General features: G+C 46.3%; 6 protein-coding genes across 6 annotated transcripts; 5 read left to right on the top strand and 1 right to left on the bottom strand.

Annotated features, from left to right (window-relative positions):
* The first annotated feature begins 1346 nt into the window (after positions 1-1346).
* On the top strand, positions 1347-2480 carry BO82DRAFT_322399 (acetolactate decarboxylase). Its single transcript, XM_025632767.1, has one exon. The coding sequence runs from the start codon at positions 1400-1402 to the stop codon at positions 2096-2098; it is 699 nt and encodes a 232-aa protein (XP_025486364.1). The 5' UTR covers positions 1347-1399; the 3' UTR covers positions 2099-2480.
* Positions 2481-3581: 1101 nt separating this feature from the next.
* BO82DRAFT_436838 (putative ABC multidrug transporter) lies at positions 3582-8322 on the top strand (the record flags this gene model as incomplete). The annotated part of the gene is made up of 7 exons (XM_025641145.1): positions 3582-4045; positions 4112-5429; positions 5478-5687; positions 5737-6834; positions 6883-7667; positions 7721-8063; positions 8119-8322. The coding sequence occupies 7 exons, from the start codon at positions 3582-3584 to the stop codon at positions 8248-8250; spliced, it is 4350 nt and encodes a 1449-aa protein (XP_025486363.1). The 3' UTR covers positions 8251-8322.
* Positions 8323-8753: 431 nt separating this feature from the next.
* BO82DRAFT_426920 (uncharacterized protein) lies at positions 8754-9916 on the bottom strand (the record flags this gene model as incomplete). The annotated part of the gene is made up of 5 exons (XM_025640377.1): positions 8754-8882; positions 8981-9373; positions 9490-9756; positions 9848-9868; positions 9911-9916. 5 exons carry the CDS (start codon positions 9914-9916, stop codon positions 8754-8756), a joined length of 816 nt encoding a protein of 271 aa, XP_025486362.1.
* A 525-nt stretch (positions 9917-10441) lies between these two features.
* BO82DRAFT_387492 (5'/3'-nucleotidase SurE) lies at positions 10442-11815 on the top strand (the record flags this gene model as incomplete). The annotated part of the gene is made up of 5 exons (XM_025638317.1): positions 10442-10479; positions 10770-10920; positions 11063-11409; positions 11484-11606; positions 11701-11815. The coding sequence occupies 5 exons, from the start codon at positions 10442-10444 to the stop codon at positions 11765-11767; spliced, it is 726 nt and encodes a 241-aa protein (XP_025486361.1). The 3' UTR covers positions 11768-11815.
* Positions 11816-13114: 1299 nt separating this feature from the next.
* Positions 13115-14130, top strand: BO82DRAFT_379009 (uncharacterized protein; the record flags this gene model as incomplete). The annotated part of the gene is made up of 5 exons (XM_025637665.1): positions 13115-13251; positions 13309-13519; positions 13569-13702; positions 13733-13871; positions 14023-14130. The coding sequence occupies 5 exons, from the start codon at positions 13115-13117 to the stop codon at positions 14128-14130; spliced, it is 729 nt and encodes a 242-aa protein (XP_025486360.1).
* Positions 14131-17665: 3535 nt separating this feature from the next.
* BO82DRAFT_296892 (uncharacterized protein) lies at positions 17666-18157 on the top strand (the record flags this gene model as incomplete). Its single annotated transcript, XM_025631920.1, has 1 exon — positions 17666-18157. A coding segment is annotated over one exon (492 nt), but the record flags the coding sequence as incomplete, so codon positions are not given.
* Positions 18158-18745: the final 588 nt, after the last annotated feature.

Here is an 18745-nt window from a genome sequence, read left to right as displayed (position 1 = left end):
TAGGCATCGTCAGATATTTCATAGATATGGCAAGTAAGCACTTCGGTTTTCACTCGGTGGTCGGGAATATCTCGGAACGCCGGAGATGGCTCGGTTTTGATTTTGGCTCATTTTTTTTTTGCTGGGCCAGTCCGGGACTTCCCGTACTTTAGCCATAGGGCATGAAACCATCGGACCCTGATGCGGCAACCTCAACGAAGCTGGATGTGCAGAATCCGCGTGCAATATCTTCAGTGCGACTTTTCCCGACCAGATGCGAAATTTCATATGATTAGATGAAACGAGGTGACTCACCGCTCATTCATTGAAGAATCTTTCGCCACCTGGCGCGTAAGCAGAAGCAAGAGCAACATGGATAGAACATCTGGAACCAAATGACAACAACACCTCTGCATCGAACTCTATCCTAGAAGGAACCCACTAAAATCCTAGAATAGGCTTGAGACAAATCGTTTGAAGTGTTGCAGAGCACGTGCCATGTGACGTACAGCCGGGTTGCAGTGGACCATGTGAGCCAGCCCTACGACGTATTTTCTGTGGCAGCACCATCGCAGCCCGCTTTTGTGTGCTAAATATACGTGGGAAGTACGGATACTCAGCAAGCACTCTGCCCCGCCCGCCGCCTCCATACCTTTCCATCCCAAATAAACACTCTACAAGCATCATCTCCATGAACAACTCAGCTCTGGAGTTCTTCACCATAGGTTCAAGCTGGGCGATGCGAGGTATCTTGCTCAAAGTTGGAAGTGGTCTCAATGAAGCTGTAACACTCAACGGAACGTTCTGTGTGCTAGCCTGTTCGTTCAGCCAGCTGCAATGATTCCCTTTTACACCACACATTTTATTCCTGGATTTGTTTCACAGTCACGTGAGACTAAAGTTACCTCTCGTCTTCGAGGCATGGGAGCTGCGCTTTTTATTCTAAGCGACCGGAGGGTATATCGACTGTCAGTTATAGAAGGTCACTGTAGCAGTATAAGTCCGATCCTCAAGCCGAGGGTGCATCTACACATGACCTTTAAAGCCCTGACCCTCAAAGACAGGCCGCTCCGCCTGAGGCCTGGCCATATTTACGGCGCAGATACCTCAAGAGCCCAGCAAGTGACTGGCTCAACGTAGGAAGTATATCTCTATATATACCCAGGGGCTTTTATCCATGTGGAAAGTTTACTATTCACGAATGCTTTAGAAGCAAGCCTCTTCGGCCGTAAAGCCGCAGTTGACTATAGTTAATGGGATCATCCGACATTCGGGAACCGGTATCGGCTGCCTAGAATGGATTAGTGCGCATTCATCTGAATATCCTGAACAACCCCGCGCGAGCATCATCGTCATGTCACCAACGACGGCATCTTTCATTACCGCATTTCCATCCATACAATTCATATCCCGTCCCAGAATGAATCACATCTATCAATATGGCGTCTTCAGCGCCCTCATGCAGGGCTTCTCCTCCGACGGAGCGACCGTCTCCAACGTCCTCTCCAGATGCACCCACGGCCTTGGCACCGTCTGCGGCCTGAATGGCGAGATCGTCATCGTCGACAGCGAGGCCTACCACTTCACCCCAGACAATCAAATACACCGGCTCACACCCACAGACCATCTACCAATGATCGTCGCCACGGACTTTCAGCCCACGTTGACCAAATCTCTGGAGACCTTGCGCATGGAAACCCTCCAGAAAGCCCTGCATCCATTCTTCCCCACCAATCAGAACAACTTCATCGCTGTCCGCGTGGACGCCACCTTCAAAAAGATCGTGTACCGCATCGGGGGCCCGCAAATCCGCCCGCGGGAGCCGCTGCTTGAACTGTCTAAGCGCCAGATCGTCAAGACGTACGATAACGTCGCTGGCACGCTATTCGGGTTCTATTCCCCGCCGTACACGAACGGGATCTGCGTCGCCGGCTTCCATCTGCATTTCCTGTCTGCAGACCGCCAGGCTGGTGGACATGTTCTGGAGTTTGAGGCTGAGAACGTCGATTTGAAGGCCGCGGTTAACACGCATGTGCATCTGGAGTTACCTGCGTCGGAGGAGTTCAACCAGGAGTTGATGCAACCTGACTTGGCAAAGGACTTGCATCTAGCTGAATAAATAGGTATCTTGGCGATACATGATAGCTTAGAGGTTCGATTACTCGCATAGAGATGGGGCTCACTGGCTGAGCTTGGCTGAGATTTGATATCCTTATGGCTCACAGTGAAAGGTTATCACTTTTTACATATATAGAAAATACTAGCTAGACTCGCTTTAATCCTGTAAAGGCAAGGTTTCCTCACTGACCTTGGGATAATTGCAGTGCTTTGCTCTATTTTGGCTGGGTTGCTGTAGCGCTGCCAGTATGGAAATGACGTCATGAGTTATGGCGAGCTACGAAAAGCACAGCGTGTCTCAAACGAATCATTAGGAGAAGACTTTGGGGCATAGTTGATGGCTTCAAGACCTCAGCTAGTCTTTTCTCTTCTATAGCGCTCTTTTCAACCTTTTCTCTCAGTGGGAGACTAATCTATCGACAAACTCTGCTTCGTAGCTAGGAGGTGCGTGATTGATGCATCAACCACGGAAAACTGTTTTGGAGGAGGATTGCCGCAATTCACCCGAAAGCAGGAACCCAGAATGTCTCTAAGCGATGAGATTGATTGTCATATACAGGTCACAGTTTTTTTTGAGCGATTTAGGCATTTACATCCCATTCACGTGATGACGTACGATTGATTCTCCCTCAATGTCAGTCTGGTTTCCTTTCCCACGATGAACAAAAGAAAGACAAGCTAGCCAGAGAGATAACCTAGAAGAACCATTTTGAGTAGTCTCGAGATCACAAGCAGTCATCAAAAGCAGTTGTGGCTGCAAATGACGAGGAGCAATGTATCGACCGACGGCGCGGAGATCGGAGCCCCCTGATCCCGTGATCAATCAATGCCCTGGGTCATGAGCACACATGTCGAGTCCTCGACTAACTCAAAGATACCTAATATCCGCACTACAATATGCATGCAAGGTCATGCAGCACATTCTCGTGATCGACCTCGTCTCCCACCACCCATCCCCTGTATGCAAACAGCCAGGCACGGGCCGGTGGGTCTTCGGCTTAGAAGGCTTTTTCTCCCTCGAGCTTCCTAATCTAGTAAAAATAGCGCCGCATTTTGCTGACCCCATCTTTGTTAGGCGCCAACTTCGCTAAAACTTCCCGCTTAGCGCCTGTAAACCAATCACAACTTTGAGTGGGCAGAAAACTCAGACTGCAAGTATGGCTCCCCTTCCCTGGTTATTCTCCAGGCTTCTCTGGGCCAGCCAGAGGATAGAATTCTGCTGCGGCTAGGGCTGCAAATCTTAATTCATTACTTAATAAGATTATGATTCTATCGCGGCCGGCAAAACGCCTAGACCAAATGTGTCTTGGCTGCCGTTTTGGGGTTCTGGGGACCGAGAGTATGTAAAACATCCACTACCCCGCGGGTCCCGGGCTGAACTTCTTCAACCTGTCCTTAAATAGAGTCCAATATCTTGCGGTAGGAGTGTTGAAGTCGGATCAGGTTTCTGGTTATTGCTTCTAAGTGGATCTGTGCTTAGGAACATGCCTCCACAGCCTGTACCACATTTGCAGTCCTCTACCACCGCCTCGCCGGAGGGAGGCAGGGCTTACGATGACGGAGTTCCTTTGTCGCATGTATTTCTGTCGGAGGAGGACGAGGGGGAGTTGGCGGAGATCCATCGCACTTTGACCGCGCAGAGCCGTCGGGGTGCGCGTCCGGAATATGCGGAGCCGCATTCCTCGTTCGATAAGTTTCTGGACGAGGAGGTGCGCGCTGGAAAGATGAGGTCCAACCTCGGAGTTTGCTTCCAGTCGCTCTCAACCTGGGGAGATGGGGAAGGACATGTCAAGGTCAAGACTCTGGGGACAGCTCTGTGGCGGACGTTGACCCTACAGGATGTCTATGAGTGGACCATCAAGCCGTGGGTGTCGAAGAAGAAGCCGGAGAGTGGACGGCAGTTAATTCGGGGCTTCTCAGGCGTGGTGCGGAGTAGTGAGATGATGCTGTGAGTCATTCTTCTTGGGTCTGACTGGGTGATGTAGGCCACTGAGCTAACCGAGATGATATCCAGTGTACTAGGGAGACCAGGAGCGGGATGCTCGACGTTTCTGCGGACTATCGCTGGCGATCACTCCTCCTACCTTGGGGTTACTGGGTCCGTCGACTACTCCGGACTGAGTCTGGAGGAGGTTCAGACCCATTACCGCGATCAACTCGCCTACAGCCCAGAGGACGACGTGCACTTTCCCACCCTCAACGTCCGCCAGACGCTGGAGTTCGCGCTGCAGTGCAAGACCCCCAAGCGGTATCATGACCGGATCCCTCGCTACCTGGAGATCTACGGACGTGTTTTCGCCATGTCGCACACCATGGACACGCTGGTCGGGAATGAATTCATCCGCGGTGTCTCTGGTGGCGAGCGCAAACGCATCTCGATCATAGAATCCCTGGCCACGGACTCTGCGATCAGCTGCTGGGACAATTCGACGAGAGGCCTGGACGCATCGTCTGCGCTGGACTATGCGCGTAGTCTCCGCATCATGACGGACACGTGCGGCAAGGCTACCTTGATGACGCTGTACCAGGCCTCCGACGCTATTTATGATCTGGTGGACAAGGTCCTGCTGATCGATGAGGGCCGCATGCTCTACCAGGGTCCTGCGCGCGACGCAAAGCGCTATTTCGAGGATCTTGGCTACGAGTGCGCACCCATGCAGACCACCTGCGACTTTCTGACAAGCGTGTCCATTCCTGAACAACGACGATTCAAGGAGGGTTGGGAAAGCCGTGCACCAAAGGGAGCGGAGGAGTTAGAAAAGGCGTTTAGGACTAGCAGCGCTTATCAAACCGTGGAAAGAGATATTCGGAACTACGAAGGTCAGCGCCTAGGCGGACAGACTTCGTCGGATGATTCAGATACAGGAAGTCTGGAAGAGTTTAAGAAGGCCGTGCAGACCGAGAAATCGCGCTTCGTCTCGCCAAAGTCACCGTACACAGTTTCTCTCTTCCGGCAGATTGTGCTCTGTGCCCGACGGCAGCTGTGGCAGACGAAGAACCATATGGGGCCTATTTACATCAAGCTGATGTCGGCTGTCGTTTATGGACTGCTCATCGGCAGTCTATTTTATGATATGCCTCAAACAAATGATGGACTTTACTCGCGCGGCGGTGTCATCTTCTACTCCTCGTTGATGCTGGCCTGGTTGCAGATGTCGGAGCTGGAAGACGCAATGCAGGGACGAGACATCCTCAGCCGTCAGAAGAAGTTTGCGTTTGTCCGTCCCAGCGCCGTGTGTCTGGCTCGATTGTTCTCTGATGTCGTGCTTCTTGTCACCATCAGTGCTTTGTTCCAGGTTGTTGTTTACTTTCTTTCGGGCTTGAAGACGAATGTAAGTATTATCTTGACCGCTCTGTATATCTGATGCTGACCATACCAGGCCGGCTCATTCTTCATCGACTTCCTCTTCATCTTCCTCTGCGCGATCTGCTTGACGCAGCAGTTCAGACTGTTCGCTGCGTTCTCGAAGACTTTTGAGGTTGCGTTGCGCTATGCTGGTCTTTCCGTCTTGGCATGTATCGTCCTTGGAGGTTATGTCATCTCGCTGGACAGACTTATTAATAACGTCCCCTGGGTGGGGTGGATAGCGGTACGCAGCCCTGCACTGGCCGCCCGAGAAGTACTAACACGTCTCACAGTACACAACGCCAGTCATCTACACCTTCGAATCGATGATGGCTGCCGAGTTCCACAACACAGATTTCACCTGTTCTCCCGGATCAATTGTTCCTTCTGGGCCAAACTATACCGATGTCACCTACCAGACATGTGCATACTACGGAAGCCGGATCGGGACCACGATAATCACCGGGGACGATTATATGGCCTCTCACTTCGGCTTCTACTACCACCATGTGTGGCGTAACTTCGGCATCCTGTGCCTCTTCACCGTGTTCTACATCGCTGCGACGTGTTGGGTTAGCGAGGTCGTTGAATGGGAGTCCTCCAGTGCAGGACCAATTCAATATAAGGGATCCCAGAAGAAAGCGAGGAAAACTCAGTCGATTCGGGATGAGGAAGTTGGTGGTGTGCATTCAGGCGCAAAGGGTGTGCCAGGTGCTCGCCAACCTCCTCATCCAGACCAGGCTCTGGAACAAGCCGTTCTGGCATGTCAGTCGACGTTCACATGGGAGAACCTTGAGCTCCACGTGGAGATAGGCAAGGAGTCGCGGAGGCTGCTGAACAAGGTCTCCGGGTATTGTAAACCAGGCAGCCTGACGGCCTTGGTCGGCGCATCTGGCGCAGGGAAGTCGACACTGTTGACGGCACTCACCCAACGCCAGAGCTCCGGTGACTTGAGCGGCACGATGTTCGTCGATGGACATCCAACCGACGAATCCTACAACCGTCGCATCGGGTATTGCCAGCAAATGGACATTCACGACGAAACAAGTACAATCCGCGAAGCGTTTGAGTTCTCTGCTCTGCTGAGACAGAATCAGAATACCTCCGAGGCGGAGAAATTAGCCTATGTCAACGTTGTTCTGGCCACGCTGGACTTGATCGATTTGCAGGATGCCGTAATAGGTTGTCTGGACATTGAGAAGAAGAAGCGGGTCACAATTGGCGTGGAACTCTGTGCGAAACCGGAATTGGTACTGTTCTTGGATGAGCCTACTAGTGGCCTTGACAGTCAGGGTGCCTCAAGTATTGTGGCCCTGCTCAGGAAGCTGGCCGACCAAGGCTTAGCTGTGCTTTGCACCATTCATCAAGCTAATCAAGAGCAGTTTGAGGAGGTAGGTTCTCTCTGACTGAAATAGGTGTGAAGGTACTAATGAGACCAGTTCGATCGCGTGCTAGCCCTAAGTCCCGGTGGTAACACCTACTATTTCGGCGAAGTTGGAGCCTCAGGCCGTGCAATTTTCGATTACTTTGGCCGACACGGCCACCAGCCCGAGAACGTGACCAATGCAGCAGACTATCTCATTGAGATCGTCGTCGGTGCCATGAAAGACACCGAAAAGAGCGTCGACTGGGTCGAGGTCTGGAATCATTCCACCGAAGCGGCCGCAGTCAGGGCCGAGATCCAAACCATCCGAGAGCAAGGCACAGCCACAGAAAATTCACCCATTATCACCAATCCCAATTCTCCATCGTTCTATCGCCAAGTCAAGCTCTTGACCGGTCGTACACTCCGCCAGTACTGGCGCAGCCCCGAATACCCGTACTCGCGCCTCTATGCCTCCTTCGCGCATGCCCTCCTCGACGGCCTAACCTTCTACCAGCTGGGCAACAGCTCCACTGATTTGGAATCCAAAGCATTCCTCTGCTTTCTGTGCCTGATGCTCGTCCCCGAATTTATCAACGCCATCTCAATGCGATTCGTCATGAACCGCGATATCTGGCTCGCCCGCGAGGGACCCGCAGGCATGTACGGCTGGGTGGCATTCAGCACGGCGCAGATCCTCTGTGAGATGCCGCTGGCCATCGGATCCGGCGTGATGTTCTATCTAATCTGCTACTTTACTGCCGGACTGCCGTACGGCTTTGCCGCCGGATACAGTTTTCTCATGTTCTTACTCTTCTTTCTGTTTGCCACCTCGTGGGGACAGTGGATTGCCGCGCTCAGGTGAGTTGTCGTCCTCCATGCGGCCTACAAAGCGGGACTAACAGCGACTGTAGCGCCGACGCAACCATCGCAGCCACACTAATGCCCTTCTTCATTACCATGTGCGAGTTGTTCAACGGCATCATCCAACCGCACAACAAGATGCCGGTCTTCTGGAAGTACACCATGTACTACCTGACCCCCTTCACCTATTGGATCGGAGGTGTTTTGACCTCCGTTCTGCGCGGATTGCCCGTCGTCTGCGAGAAGGATGAGGTGAGCTACTTCCGCAGTCCGGCGAACATGACCTGCGGCGAGTACGCGGGCCCATGGCTGGCCGAGAAAGGCGTCGGGTATTTGTCGAATCCGGACGCGTATGGGGTTTGCGGGTATTGCGATTATAGCTCTGGTGATGAGGTGAGATTCCAACGCCACAAAATTGTGAGTAGTCCTGCTGACAGTGAGGTAACAGTATCTCGCGAACCTCGGGCTAGACTCGTCGGATATTTGGCCGTACTTTGGCATTTTTCTCGCTTACGTGGTCTTCAATTACTCCGTTGTCTATCTACTGGTGTATATGCGGTCCGTGAAGAATTTGTTCTAAGCTAATGAGTTTGCGGGTTGATTGATGGGATTGGGGCGGGATGTATATAGTCATTAGTGGTCATATAATCGCAGACATGGCTTAAAAAAGATAACAAGGATCTTAATAAGACAACAGTGATTGGCCTCAGAGCATGTTATTTCCCGCTTCATAACTCATCCTCAACAACAAAAATGGCCATCCGATAAGAACCTATAACACGAAAGCTTTCTTCTGTTCCATGGTATGAAATTAAAGGGATTCACAGTCCACACTGACAGTACTGAAGATGTATCAACATCTTCGGGGTCTCTCCGCATAATCTGTAGTTATATCAGTGCCTGAGCTTCGGCGTAACCTTCATGTCTATCCATGGCTATCATCGCCAAGCAGGCTATGACTGGCGCGCTGTACAGATGTCTTTATTGCGTCTGTAAGGGTCAAGCAAATTGACATCCTCCCTCAGAGTTTTGAACACCTGGTTCTGAAGGTCTAGTACTGGATTGCTTAGTCGGAATTGTACTCTAGGTAAGGGGGTGCCGGCTCCTCAAAACCAATCTCCAGCTCTTGGAGGTAGTCTGTCGGTAAACGAGGTCATGTTCCATCACTGTATAGGGAGACATATAGATTTGGAAAGGGATGCCGCCGACGGTCTAAGTAGCGTTGCCAAATTTCAGGGCTAGTATACAATTCGTCGACACTGCAAATAAAGACCAAAGAAAGACGGAGGGAGCTGGATCACGGCTCATACCTTTTTTCTCTGAGCACGCTCGGCCGCGAACTCAACTGCAAACTTCAGCTTATGATGCACCTGGATTACTTCCGACTGCAGGTTCTGTGTGCAGGCCTGGAAAGACTGCGGCAGATGAACGAGTGCTGTGGTCGTCCATTCGGAGTCCAGAAGATCGAATGACTGCGTAGTGGTATTTTTCGAATTCTCATACGTTTCGCGCACGATCGCATGCCCTTTTCGTGTGATCGTGGACAGGACGCTGTTGTGTGTGATGGATTCGGACGCCATTGGGGTAATCTTCAGTAGGTGTGTCTCCAAGACTTGGAGGGTTATTTTGCCCGGGGAGAAATCCGTTCGCAGTGCATGAAACTCAACCCGGACGGAAAGCTCGCTCCGAAAGGGATTTGGGGGCTGGGAATCGATATCCGGTACCACATACTCTCATCTATCAGCTCGTCTACTGACTTCAGTGGTTAGGTGCGTCAGTAATAATGCTAGTACTGTAAACAACTTAATCGGATACTCACAGCACTGACTTGATCGAGCAAATCGCCTTGTATTGAGCGAGGAAGGCGATGAAGCCGAATGGGATGTGCACTAACGACGTCTAGGTGAGAGTTTCGATGTACCATGATGCTCTGGACCTCGTATGAATGATACTTGTGACCGACACCAGTGACGGTCTCCGGCATTTCCCGGCTCAGCGGCAGCTCAAATGACATCCCTCGTGGCATGAGGAATGACTTGTCTCTTGACGTGGCCAATGTTTGACTGCGCTCGAAGGTAATGCCTCCCTGGTACACTTTGCAGAATGGTCATCGCGCGGTCTGAGGTAAGTCAGATTATATTGTGAAACGAGGTCATGTTCACCTGATACCCACTCACATTCTTAGGCTCCCGACTAGTCTAACGCTGATGGCTTTTACCGATATATCTTCAAGAACGTACAGGCATAATGTTCCACTCACGGAAGATATGCCTCCTGGCGCTGCTGAGCTGCCTGAGATGAATATGCAGGACTGATCCACTCTGGCGACAGAAGATTTTACTTTGTCAACAGCGGTGTTGAATTTTCAGTTAAAGAGTATTTCCTTACCTCAGCACAGACTGGACTAATTTTGTCCTGAACATGTTCGTTTGCTTCCGAGTGCTATTCCTTCCAAGAGATGTAACACGAGTTGACTAAGATAGCAATTGGTGGGCGTGAGCCATCGTACAACCCTGAAATAACCATCATAGAACCTATGTATGACGCATGTGGTCATTGCCCAGCAGACATCCACACGATGATCTGGAAGTTCGGCATTAACTAACCTGAGGAGAACTGAAGAAGGTTTGCCATATAAGAAGTAGGATTACTGCGAGAATGTCTTCGTCGTGGTCGAGTGGTATAGCCTCCAGCTCTTGCCTCTCTATACAACTCGGGGTTTTCTCTCTAATCTGTCCGGTCTCGGAGAGAATTCCCTCGGGGCCTCCGCGATGCTCGGGAACATTCCCCGTCCCCAAAGTCATGTGACGTAATACCTACCCCACAGCAGACAAGCAGTGGCCGGTGCAGAAAGCACTACACCATCCTCCGTACGCCATGGAAGATGTTGGTAGATTTCCCGTATTTCAGAGCTATCTTCCTTGCTCCTTGCTCCTTATCTATCGAATTCTAGTCAGCAGACTCCTTTGCGCCACTCCTTGGTGCACACTCATATTCAAAGCTTGCTCTGAACCACACAAATCGCCACCAATGCATATTCTAGTACGCACGATTTACCTTCGGGCAGGAGGAATCAATTCGAGAGGCCAATCTTTTCAGGTTGTCAACGACAACGGGCCCCCTTCGCGTGAAACATCCTGTATGTGCAACCTTGGTTCACGAACTCCAATCCCAAGGACACATCGTGACTGTGGTCTTGCCAAACCAGCAACGTTCCTGGATCGGAAAAGCCCACTTCGTCGAGGATGTGGTCAAGGCGACGTATTTCTCCCCTGGCGAACTGTTCCAGTTCGAAGGCACCGCGCACCAAAAAAAACAGCATCAGCAGAATTGGTTTGCAAAATTAACGCCCATGGATGCTCGTCAATTCGACCCCCGCTGGGTGTGTGCAGATCGGGCTGCATCACTATCACCCTTATCAGCAGGAGGGCAAGCCTATCCCGATCGACCTGGTGGTATCGGGCCCCAACCTCGGAGCGAACGCAACAGCTCTGTTCTCCCTCTTCAGTGGCACAATCGGCGGGGCCATGGAGGCCGTCCTGTGTGGAAAGAGGTCTATTGCTCTATCCTTTGAGCCAGCTACCAAAGACGATATTTGCAATCAAGGGCAGATTACAGATGCATCTAGGCATGCCGTACGTCTGATTGAGCATTTATACCACAGCTGGGACGACGGCGTAGAACTCTACTCCGTGAACATACCGCTGCGATCTGTTCCCAGCGGAGACAGGAAGGTCGTGTATACTCGGATCCGACCGAACCTTGGCTGGCAGCCAGTCCGTTTCAAGTCCTTTCGCTGTCGGGAGATTCAAGTACACGGAACGCGGATTCGCCGCTGCTACTGCGATGGGCGCCAGACCTATCAGATATCCACGGTAGTATGGACCGCACCTCGGATGCAGATGATGACTGGGCAGTCCGTGAAGGAAAGACCAGGTACGTGTCATGTTTTCGATTCTCATCCATCGAGAGCTGCATCTTTGTGTCTCGCTTTCTTCACGTTCCAAGCACGTAGAATGAATGCTTGTAGTGTGGCTCCGTTGAAAGCAAATTTCATGCATGCTGCCCAGTGCGAAGGCGAGATCCACCTAGGGTAATCTTTTTCAAGGTCGCTAGAGTACTAGATATGATAACATAGGACGTGGTGGAAGGTGGTGACTATCGACTATATATGGTACAACACATCCGATACAATTCGACTGATTTTCTATTTAGTTCTTATATCCCTGCTGTAAAGATAGAGAATTCAGAGTGAAAAACAAGCTGATTGTTCATCAGATTTATGCCGTCCCTGGATGATTCGGCATGCTTATCAATTTCGTGGCTCCAGATTGACTAGATCTGGAGGACAGGAATGCGCCATTTATATAATCCATATACCCCGTATACAATGAAACCCATCATGTTGGATGTTGCCCTTTGACTATTCGAAGTGGGTCCGAAGCATACGCACCCCTTTCGGAGGCCTCGCTTCAATTTCCCCTTGGTTGTTGAAAGAAACCACGTGACGTGGCATTCCCAACTCCGCATACACCCATGGCTATTTTTTGGACAAGTGCTACGTGACTTTGTCGCTACCCCTGCATCTTCTTGCCTTCTGTCCAATTTGCACCGGCCGCCAACATGCTACGGTCGGCTCTGGACCCTGCTTTGGCTGTCAATGGCATAAAAGCCGAACAACCTCCACTTTGGCGCAGATCGGCTTCTCGCGGGCTGATATAGATAGACGCCGCAAGCTAGGGCAGTCACAAAGTGAGACACATCTCCAGATCACTAGAGAGAGAAGTTAGGTAACTGGCAAGATGGAAGTTCCTCACAACCTATTTATCCTCCCTAGCAGAAAAATGCAACTATTGCTCAGACAGCGGGCATCTACTGTAGAAGAATGGATTTATTCGCCATACTGCCAAAACAAGAAGGGAGGGTCCTAGTAGGGTACATGGGTAACTAATATATCTCATTCTGTAGCTAGGTCTGGGTGGACGGAGCATTGCGCATGGTGGTAGAATGGCTCCAGCGCAGTCGGCGTAGTCAGCCTAGTGTATCAGCGAAATGTTTGACACGAAGATGTAGTCCACAAGCGGTTCAGAGGTGTATGCGCTGGATTTGTTGATGACAAGCAAAACAAAAACATACAACAGCATAAGTATGTTGGTGCTCACCCAGCGGCTGCGGTGGTCCAGTGCCGCCTTATTCGGGGTTATTCAGGTCAGCTTCTGGTGGCCGTCAGCACCCTGAATAATGGCTACCTTCATGTCCCCCCACCCATCTAAAAAGCGACTGCCACCCATCGTAGTCCCCCGGCTCTGCCACGCTGACAGGCTGGCAATACAAGTAAGTCCTGCCCCCTCCCCCCCCGTTCCTCTCAAAGGTGACAATCCCTTATTTTACGTTCTGTCTCGTTCGCTCGGACTGCCCTTCACAGAGGCATCCTGCAATTAACAATGGCAGCAAAGGCAGCAAAGGCAGCAAGGCATTACCAGACAATAAATCTTGACAACCATGATGACTCAGAAATCAAGCGCGCAGTCTTAGACAGAACTAAGGCCTCTTATAATTATGCATTGGCGACTTTTGATAAGTAAGTATATCTAGGAATATAAGTCCCTATATACCTATTCACACACACTGGTACTAGCTTTCTCGAGCTACATCCAGGGGCATCCTGGCTACTTAATATTTGCTTCTATAAGGGGTTTATAAAGTTTGTAAGCAAGAATATGCCAGGCCGACTAGAGACGCACCCCACATTGGAGACAGTAGAATCCTTTTATTGCAACTTTAAAGCTGGTCTTCTTTTGCACTGTGACTTTAAGATCCAAAAGCACATGTCCACAACTATTAAGGAAGTAAGTATTCCGACCCGGAATATATAGCATAGCTAATATATATATTTAGTGGATAAGGAAAGATCTCAGGGATCTCGTCCCCCTTTCAGATGCGGAAATGGATAAAGATAGTTTTTTACCAAATAATCTAATAGTTCTTCTCACACAGCTCTGGTGCCGAGACTTTAAAAAGTACAGGGAAACGTGCCCTAATCGCTCACAAGTTTAACTAAGCGCCTTTTTGTTATTATACTGTTTTATATTAGTAAGAACAGGCGAGGTATATAAGTTAACAGCCCGGCAAGAATTGTCACGCAAGCAGTCCTCTACAGTTGGGCAGTACAAAGCAAGGGCTCTTACAGCATATTACAAGGTATGTCTTAAATTCAGCCTATATAAGAATTAATTCTTACTAACAAGCCAAGCACTTTACTCTGACTATTAAAATGGTTAATGGTATAAAGATGTTAGTTCTTACATACTCCCGCTAATATGTGAAGGGATTCTGGAGGAAAAAGCATTAGCAGCATCCTATTCACAGCTTTTACAAGTTATATAGAGAACACACGCCCCTATTTTTTAATCTTTTGGTATTCTTCTTGCCATTGGCCTCTGCAGATCGAGCCTTTTAAGATTTTAAATCTGTAAGTGAGATTTTAGCCCTAGCTGAGTCTATATAAAGCAAAGACAGTAAGAAAATTCTGGCTACTATAGATTTCATACCAGAAGTCCTGAACACTCTTTTATTTTGACCTTTTAATAAACAGGCAATACAAAGCTCAACAGGAAGGTCTTATGGTGCGGACTTATTTAGAAAAGATTTTACTAAGCTTGGGAACTGTGCAGGGTATATACAGAATATTACTATACGTGCTTGTCGTTGATAGGCTTTGATAGAGACCGGTAAAATAACTTATATAGCTTTGTTTGGACCTGACTGATGGAGCCTCTTTTATAGATAAGCATTATTTAGAGACTGCAAGAATAAAGTTTGCAGGCTATATTCAGAGAGATATATTCGGCAGATCCTATACACACCCTTTTAGTAAAGTTAATAGACCTGTAATATATTTGGGCATTCTAACTCACTATAAGTATATATAAAACTGTTGAAGTATGGGAATATATTGAATTCTGCAACTTTGGCAATCACTTCCTGCTAAAGCCGAGTTTGAGTTTTTTAAAAGAGAGGATGTTATATCTCTTAATCAAAAGATAGATCAGCTCACCCAAGAAATGGGGGAGGCGAGGGAACCATCTAAGAAACATAGACTTTAAATAGAACAATACTAGATATACAATAAGAAGCAGATATTCTATAAGTAAAAGCTCCAAAGATTGCAGCAAACCCAAAGGAGAAGTTTGACAACTCAGTAAGATAGCATATTTAAACAGACCCTTTTTTTTTTTATAAGAAAAGTAATGCCTGAGTGTGATCTGCTTGCATAACTTCTCCCAAAGTATAAAAGCTTACAAAGTATAACTGGGTTAAAAGTTCTTGCAGCTCTAGAAATCATATGCTCTGGTAGCAGTATAAGCATTTATAGTACTAGCATATAAGCTGTTGACAGAGAATGCTTTTACAGAAACACTCTTAATATATAAAAAATCTTTAGTTAATTTATATTCTATTAGACTAATTTATCTAGATTTTACCCTTATCGTCGCTGGCTTCACCTTTACTGTTGTTATGAGAAATGGACTTGTAAAAGTAGCCCTTATAATTTTTCACAGGCTTGCATTGAATGCTGTTAATAGTTCTTAAATCCAGAACTTTAGGACTCATATTGCGAGGCTTATCTAAGTAGACCTTATAAGTTAAGTTGTTGTAATCTTATTATATTTTGATATGCTATAGCAAAGGCGGCCTATTATCTATTCTGCCTTAGTAGAACTAATTTAGGGCCGTTACAGCATATATATCAATTTCTCAACCACAGCAAATGGTTAGACCATATTGAATCCCACCTGGATTCTTAGGTACTATATAACAGATATTATTACAGGCATCCAGTATGTTTAGTGGCTTTGACAAACTTGTGTAACTTGCAGTACCATCTGGAAGATGTCTACTATATTCTACTATTATACGGAAAAAAAAGAAAGCTGGAGTAAGATATCTTACTAGGGACTTTTCTACAGCCCTAAACTGTGTGGACTTTTAGAAGGTTTGCTGCAGGTCTTCTGTCAATCCAGATTTGGCGCGCATAGAGAAATATTTACTAATCTAAAACTTGTTTATACAAAAAGAGTTTGTGTATTATCTTTAACTTGTGATTAGGTGAAACTCTCAGCAAGGGTATTACAAGATCTTGTATATACCTATAAGACAGTCGATTTATATATAAGAGTTTCTGAGTGATAAATAGCAATATAATATATTATTAGAATGCTTAAATGCTATAATTGCAGTTAAGAATAGCGCAAATAAGAGCCTATACCAAGTTCGGTCATAATTCATACTTCTAAGCATTTTATAGTAAAGTTTGTATAATTTGAGCTTGCTTAAATAGGACAATCTGTAGTAATTCCAAAAAGGTTTAAGCAGTCTGTAAGTATATTATGTAACATAGGCCGCAAACAGTACAAGATATCTGAATAACGGTACGAATATGGTAAAAAGTCATTACTTCGCGATTTTTAAAACTCCTTCGCAGCTAAGGGGTGTTTATCATTCCTGAATGCAGAAATGAAACAGAGTATACAGTACTAGAAAGCATCATGCAACCACACTTCTAATTCCTTTTCCAGGAGCTAACAAGAAGTCATTTTCGAAAAGATAAACCCCGCCTTCCCCGAGGAAGTGTCACTTGAACAATTATCTCATCATAAATCCTATACAAAGTTTGTTTGGGCTCTTATAAAAACACGAACTGATCCAAATGTCAGAAGCACAGCCGTGTGGCACTGCAGGGTAGTTAGGAGTCTAGAACAATATAAAATGTTAATAATCAGGAACATTATATATTAACTGGGTCTAGGCTTGTACTCTTGTTGGATCCTAACATTTCAAATAAAGATTAATATATTACATACTAGTCTTTAAGAATATGACATCTATGGAATGCAGCTTGATTATATACCAGTCCGCGGTATTTGCTTACCAGGGTTCTTAAGTCAGAGCCACTGAGTCAAGGAGAGAGCGAAGGTGACTGCGTTTATTAGTAGGACTGTGATATTTCTAAATATTAACTTATAAATATAAAAATACTGGCTTGCAAAGGGATCGCCCAGTGTAACTATATAATTAAGTTTGGGATTTAATTATTGTTGTATACTGCTGGTGGCAGATAATAGTAGAAAAATATTATAATAGGTCACCATTGTCTCTATAGGATTTTTAGAACTAAATTGCTGAATATGATTCCAACAACAATACATTTGTTCAAGACACTTAATAGTAGATTATCAGCAGACAGTAATTACTATTTTAATTTTACAGGCAGTTGTAACTGACAGTATATAGTAGTACTTGTACAAAACACTAATAACCATCTCATCCCTAAAGCTTTGGGCTGTTTTAAGACTCATAGGCAGTAATATATATTAAATACTGTCTCCCAGCTTTAAAAGTATAGCTTAAATAGCGTATTATCACTGCTGCAACTGGTTGTCTATAGTAATTAGTCGGCAGGCAAGAGTTTAGTTCTAAAAATATTAACTAAAATACCCTTTCTACACAAAAACAACTTATATACAAGGTATCCAACCGAGATAATATTACACCATAGAACATCAGATTCACTCCAGATTAAAGTAATACTGGACCCCAAACGCTCCGCTAAAGAGCAAAGGTCTATTAAAGCCTTTAGAAAGACTATAACAAGCTTCAATCAACTACTTTAACTAATAATAAAAGCAACCGAGCTTATGGGTATTAGCAAAATATACAATCAAAAGCACAGTAATAATAGCAATTATTAGCAAGCATTCGCATGTGATATACTTAGTATTAAGATTAAGAAGCCAAACCAACCACAGCTTACAGTTGTTGATTTACCCGGTATTGTACAGTTGCAAATAAAAAAGACCACTTAGGCAGATATTAACATAACAGTTAAAATAATAGAGTCCTATATATCTTAACCACAAACTATCTGTCTGACTGTTATCTCAGCAACCAACAACTATGCCAATCAACCAATTCTAAACAAAGTTTATTAATTCGATCCCACGGGTGAACGTACACTAGGTATTATCACAAAACCTGATTGTTTGCTACATGGTTTAGATTCAGAAAACCAATTTTTACGGCTTGCTAGAAATAAAGACATTTACTTTAAACTGGGATGGCACATATTAAAAAATCAGAGTTTTAAAGAAGCTAAATTCTCCATTAAAAAGCAAAACAGCTCAGAATCAGCTTATTTTCAGAAGTCAATTTTCGGAATCCTTTTTTCTAATTATATTGGGATCAAGAGCCTTGTCAACTGTCTTAGCAGATTATTATTTTCTTATATACAGCAAGCACTTTCTAGGCTTCAAAAAGAGTTAGATGAAGCTTTGGAAAATAATAAAAAAGAGATCTTTATTATAGGAGAGGCGAGAACAAGTCCAGAGAACTGCAAAATGTTTCTGACCCAATTGGGGTTAAGTTTCTATAAGATATGCAAGGCTGCAGTCAATAGTTATTATAAAGAAGAATACTTCATATCTTAAGGAAAAGAGTCCTATATCCAGTATTTGGCTCTGAATCGATGTCTACATACTGCAATCCAACTCATAAATTAAAAGTTTGCAGATAAAGTCCGCCTGAACGGATATAAATACCATATTTATAGACTAGATGAAAACAATTTGAGTAAGAAGCAAGGCGATACAAAGCCGCTTGAGCCTTCTGAAGATAAGGAAGAGGTACTCTTAAAAGAGGTTTCCACCAATCAGAACTATCTAAAGTTCACAAAAATCAAGCACCCATAGAAGCTGTCGCGCCGCAAAGCTATTACTTAGGTCAATAATATTATGATTCGGGCAAGAGGACGCGAGTTACTTAGGAACTTCAATCCCCTTATTATTGCCGAGCTATTCTGGGAGCAGTTATCTAAATAGCATCTCTTTGCATATGCATATATAGACAAGGTATCAGAATTCTGCCAACACTTTCTCAGAAATATTCTAAAAGAAAAAGCTCCTCCGGATATATTCCACCGGTTATAGCCCAGTATCTTGGAAACTATTAAAATAAGACACCGGAATGCGCTGCAAGAGCTTGACAAAATTCTTAAAAATAACCAAAACTATATGATT

The sequence above is a fragment of the Aspergillus uvarum genome (assembly GCF_003184745.1).
Source record: "Aspergillus uvarum CBS 121591 unplaced genomic scaffold BO82scaffold_92, whole genome shotgun sequence".
Lineage (NCBI taxonomy): Eukaryota > Fungi > Ascomycota > Eurotiomycetes > Eurotiales > Aspergillaceae > Aspergillus > Aspergillus uvarum.
Note: the sequence above shows the minus strand (reverse complement) of the source record. Positions and strands in the feature narration are given on the sequence as shown.

Excerpts from the sequence above, each read along its gene's own strand:
- BO82DRAFT_322399 (XM_025632767.1), top strand. The coding sequence starts at position 1,400 with ATGAATCACATCTATCAATATGGCGTCTTCAGCGCCCTCATGCAGGGC.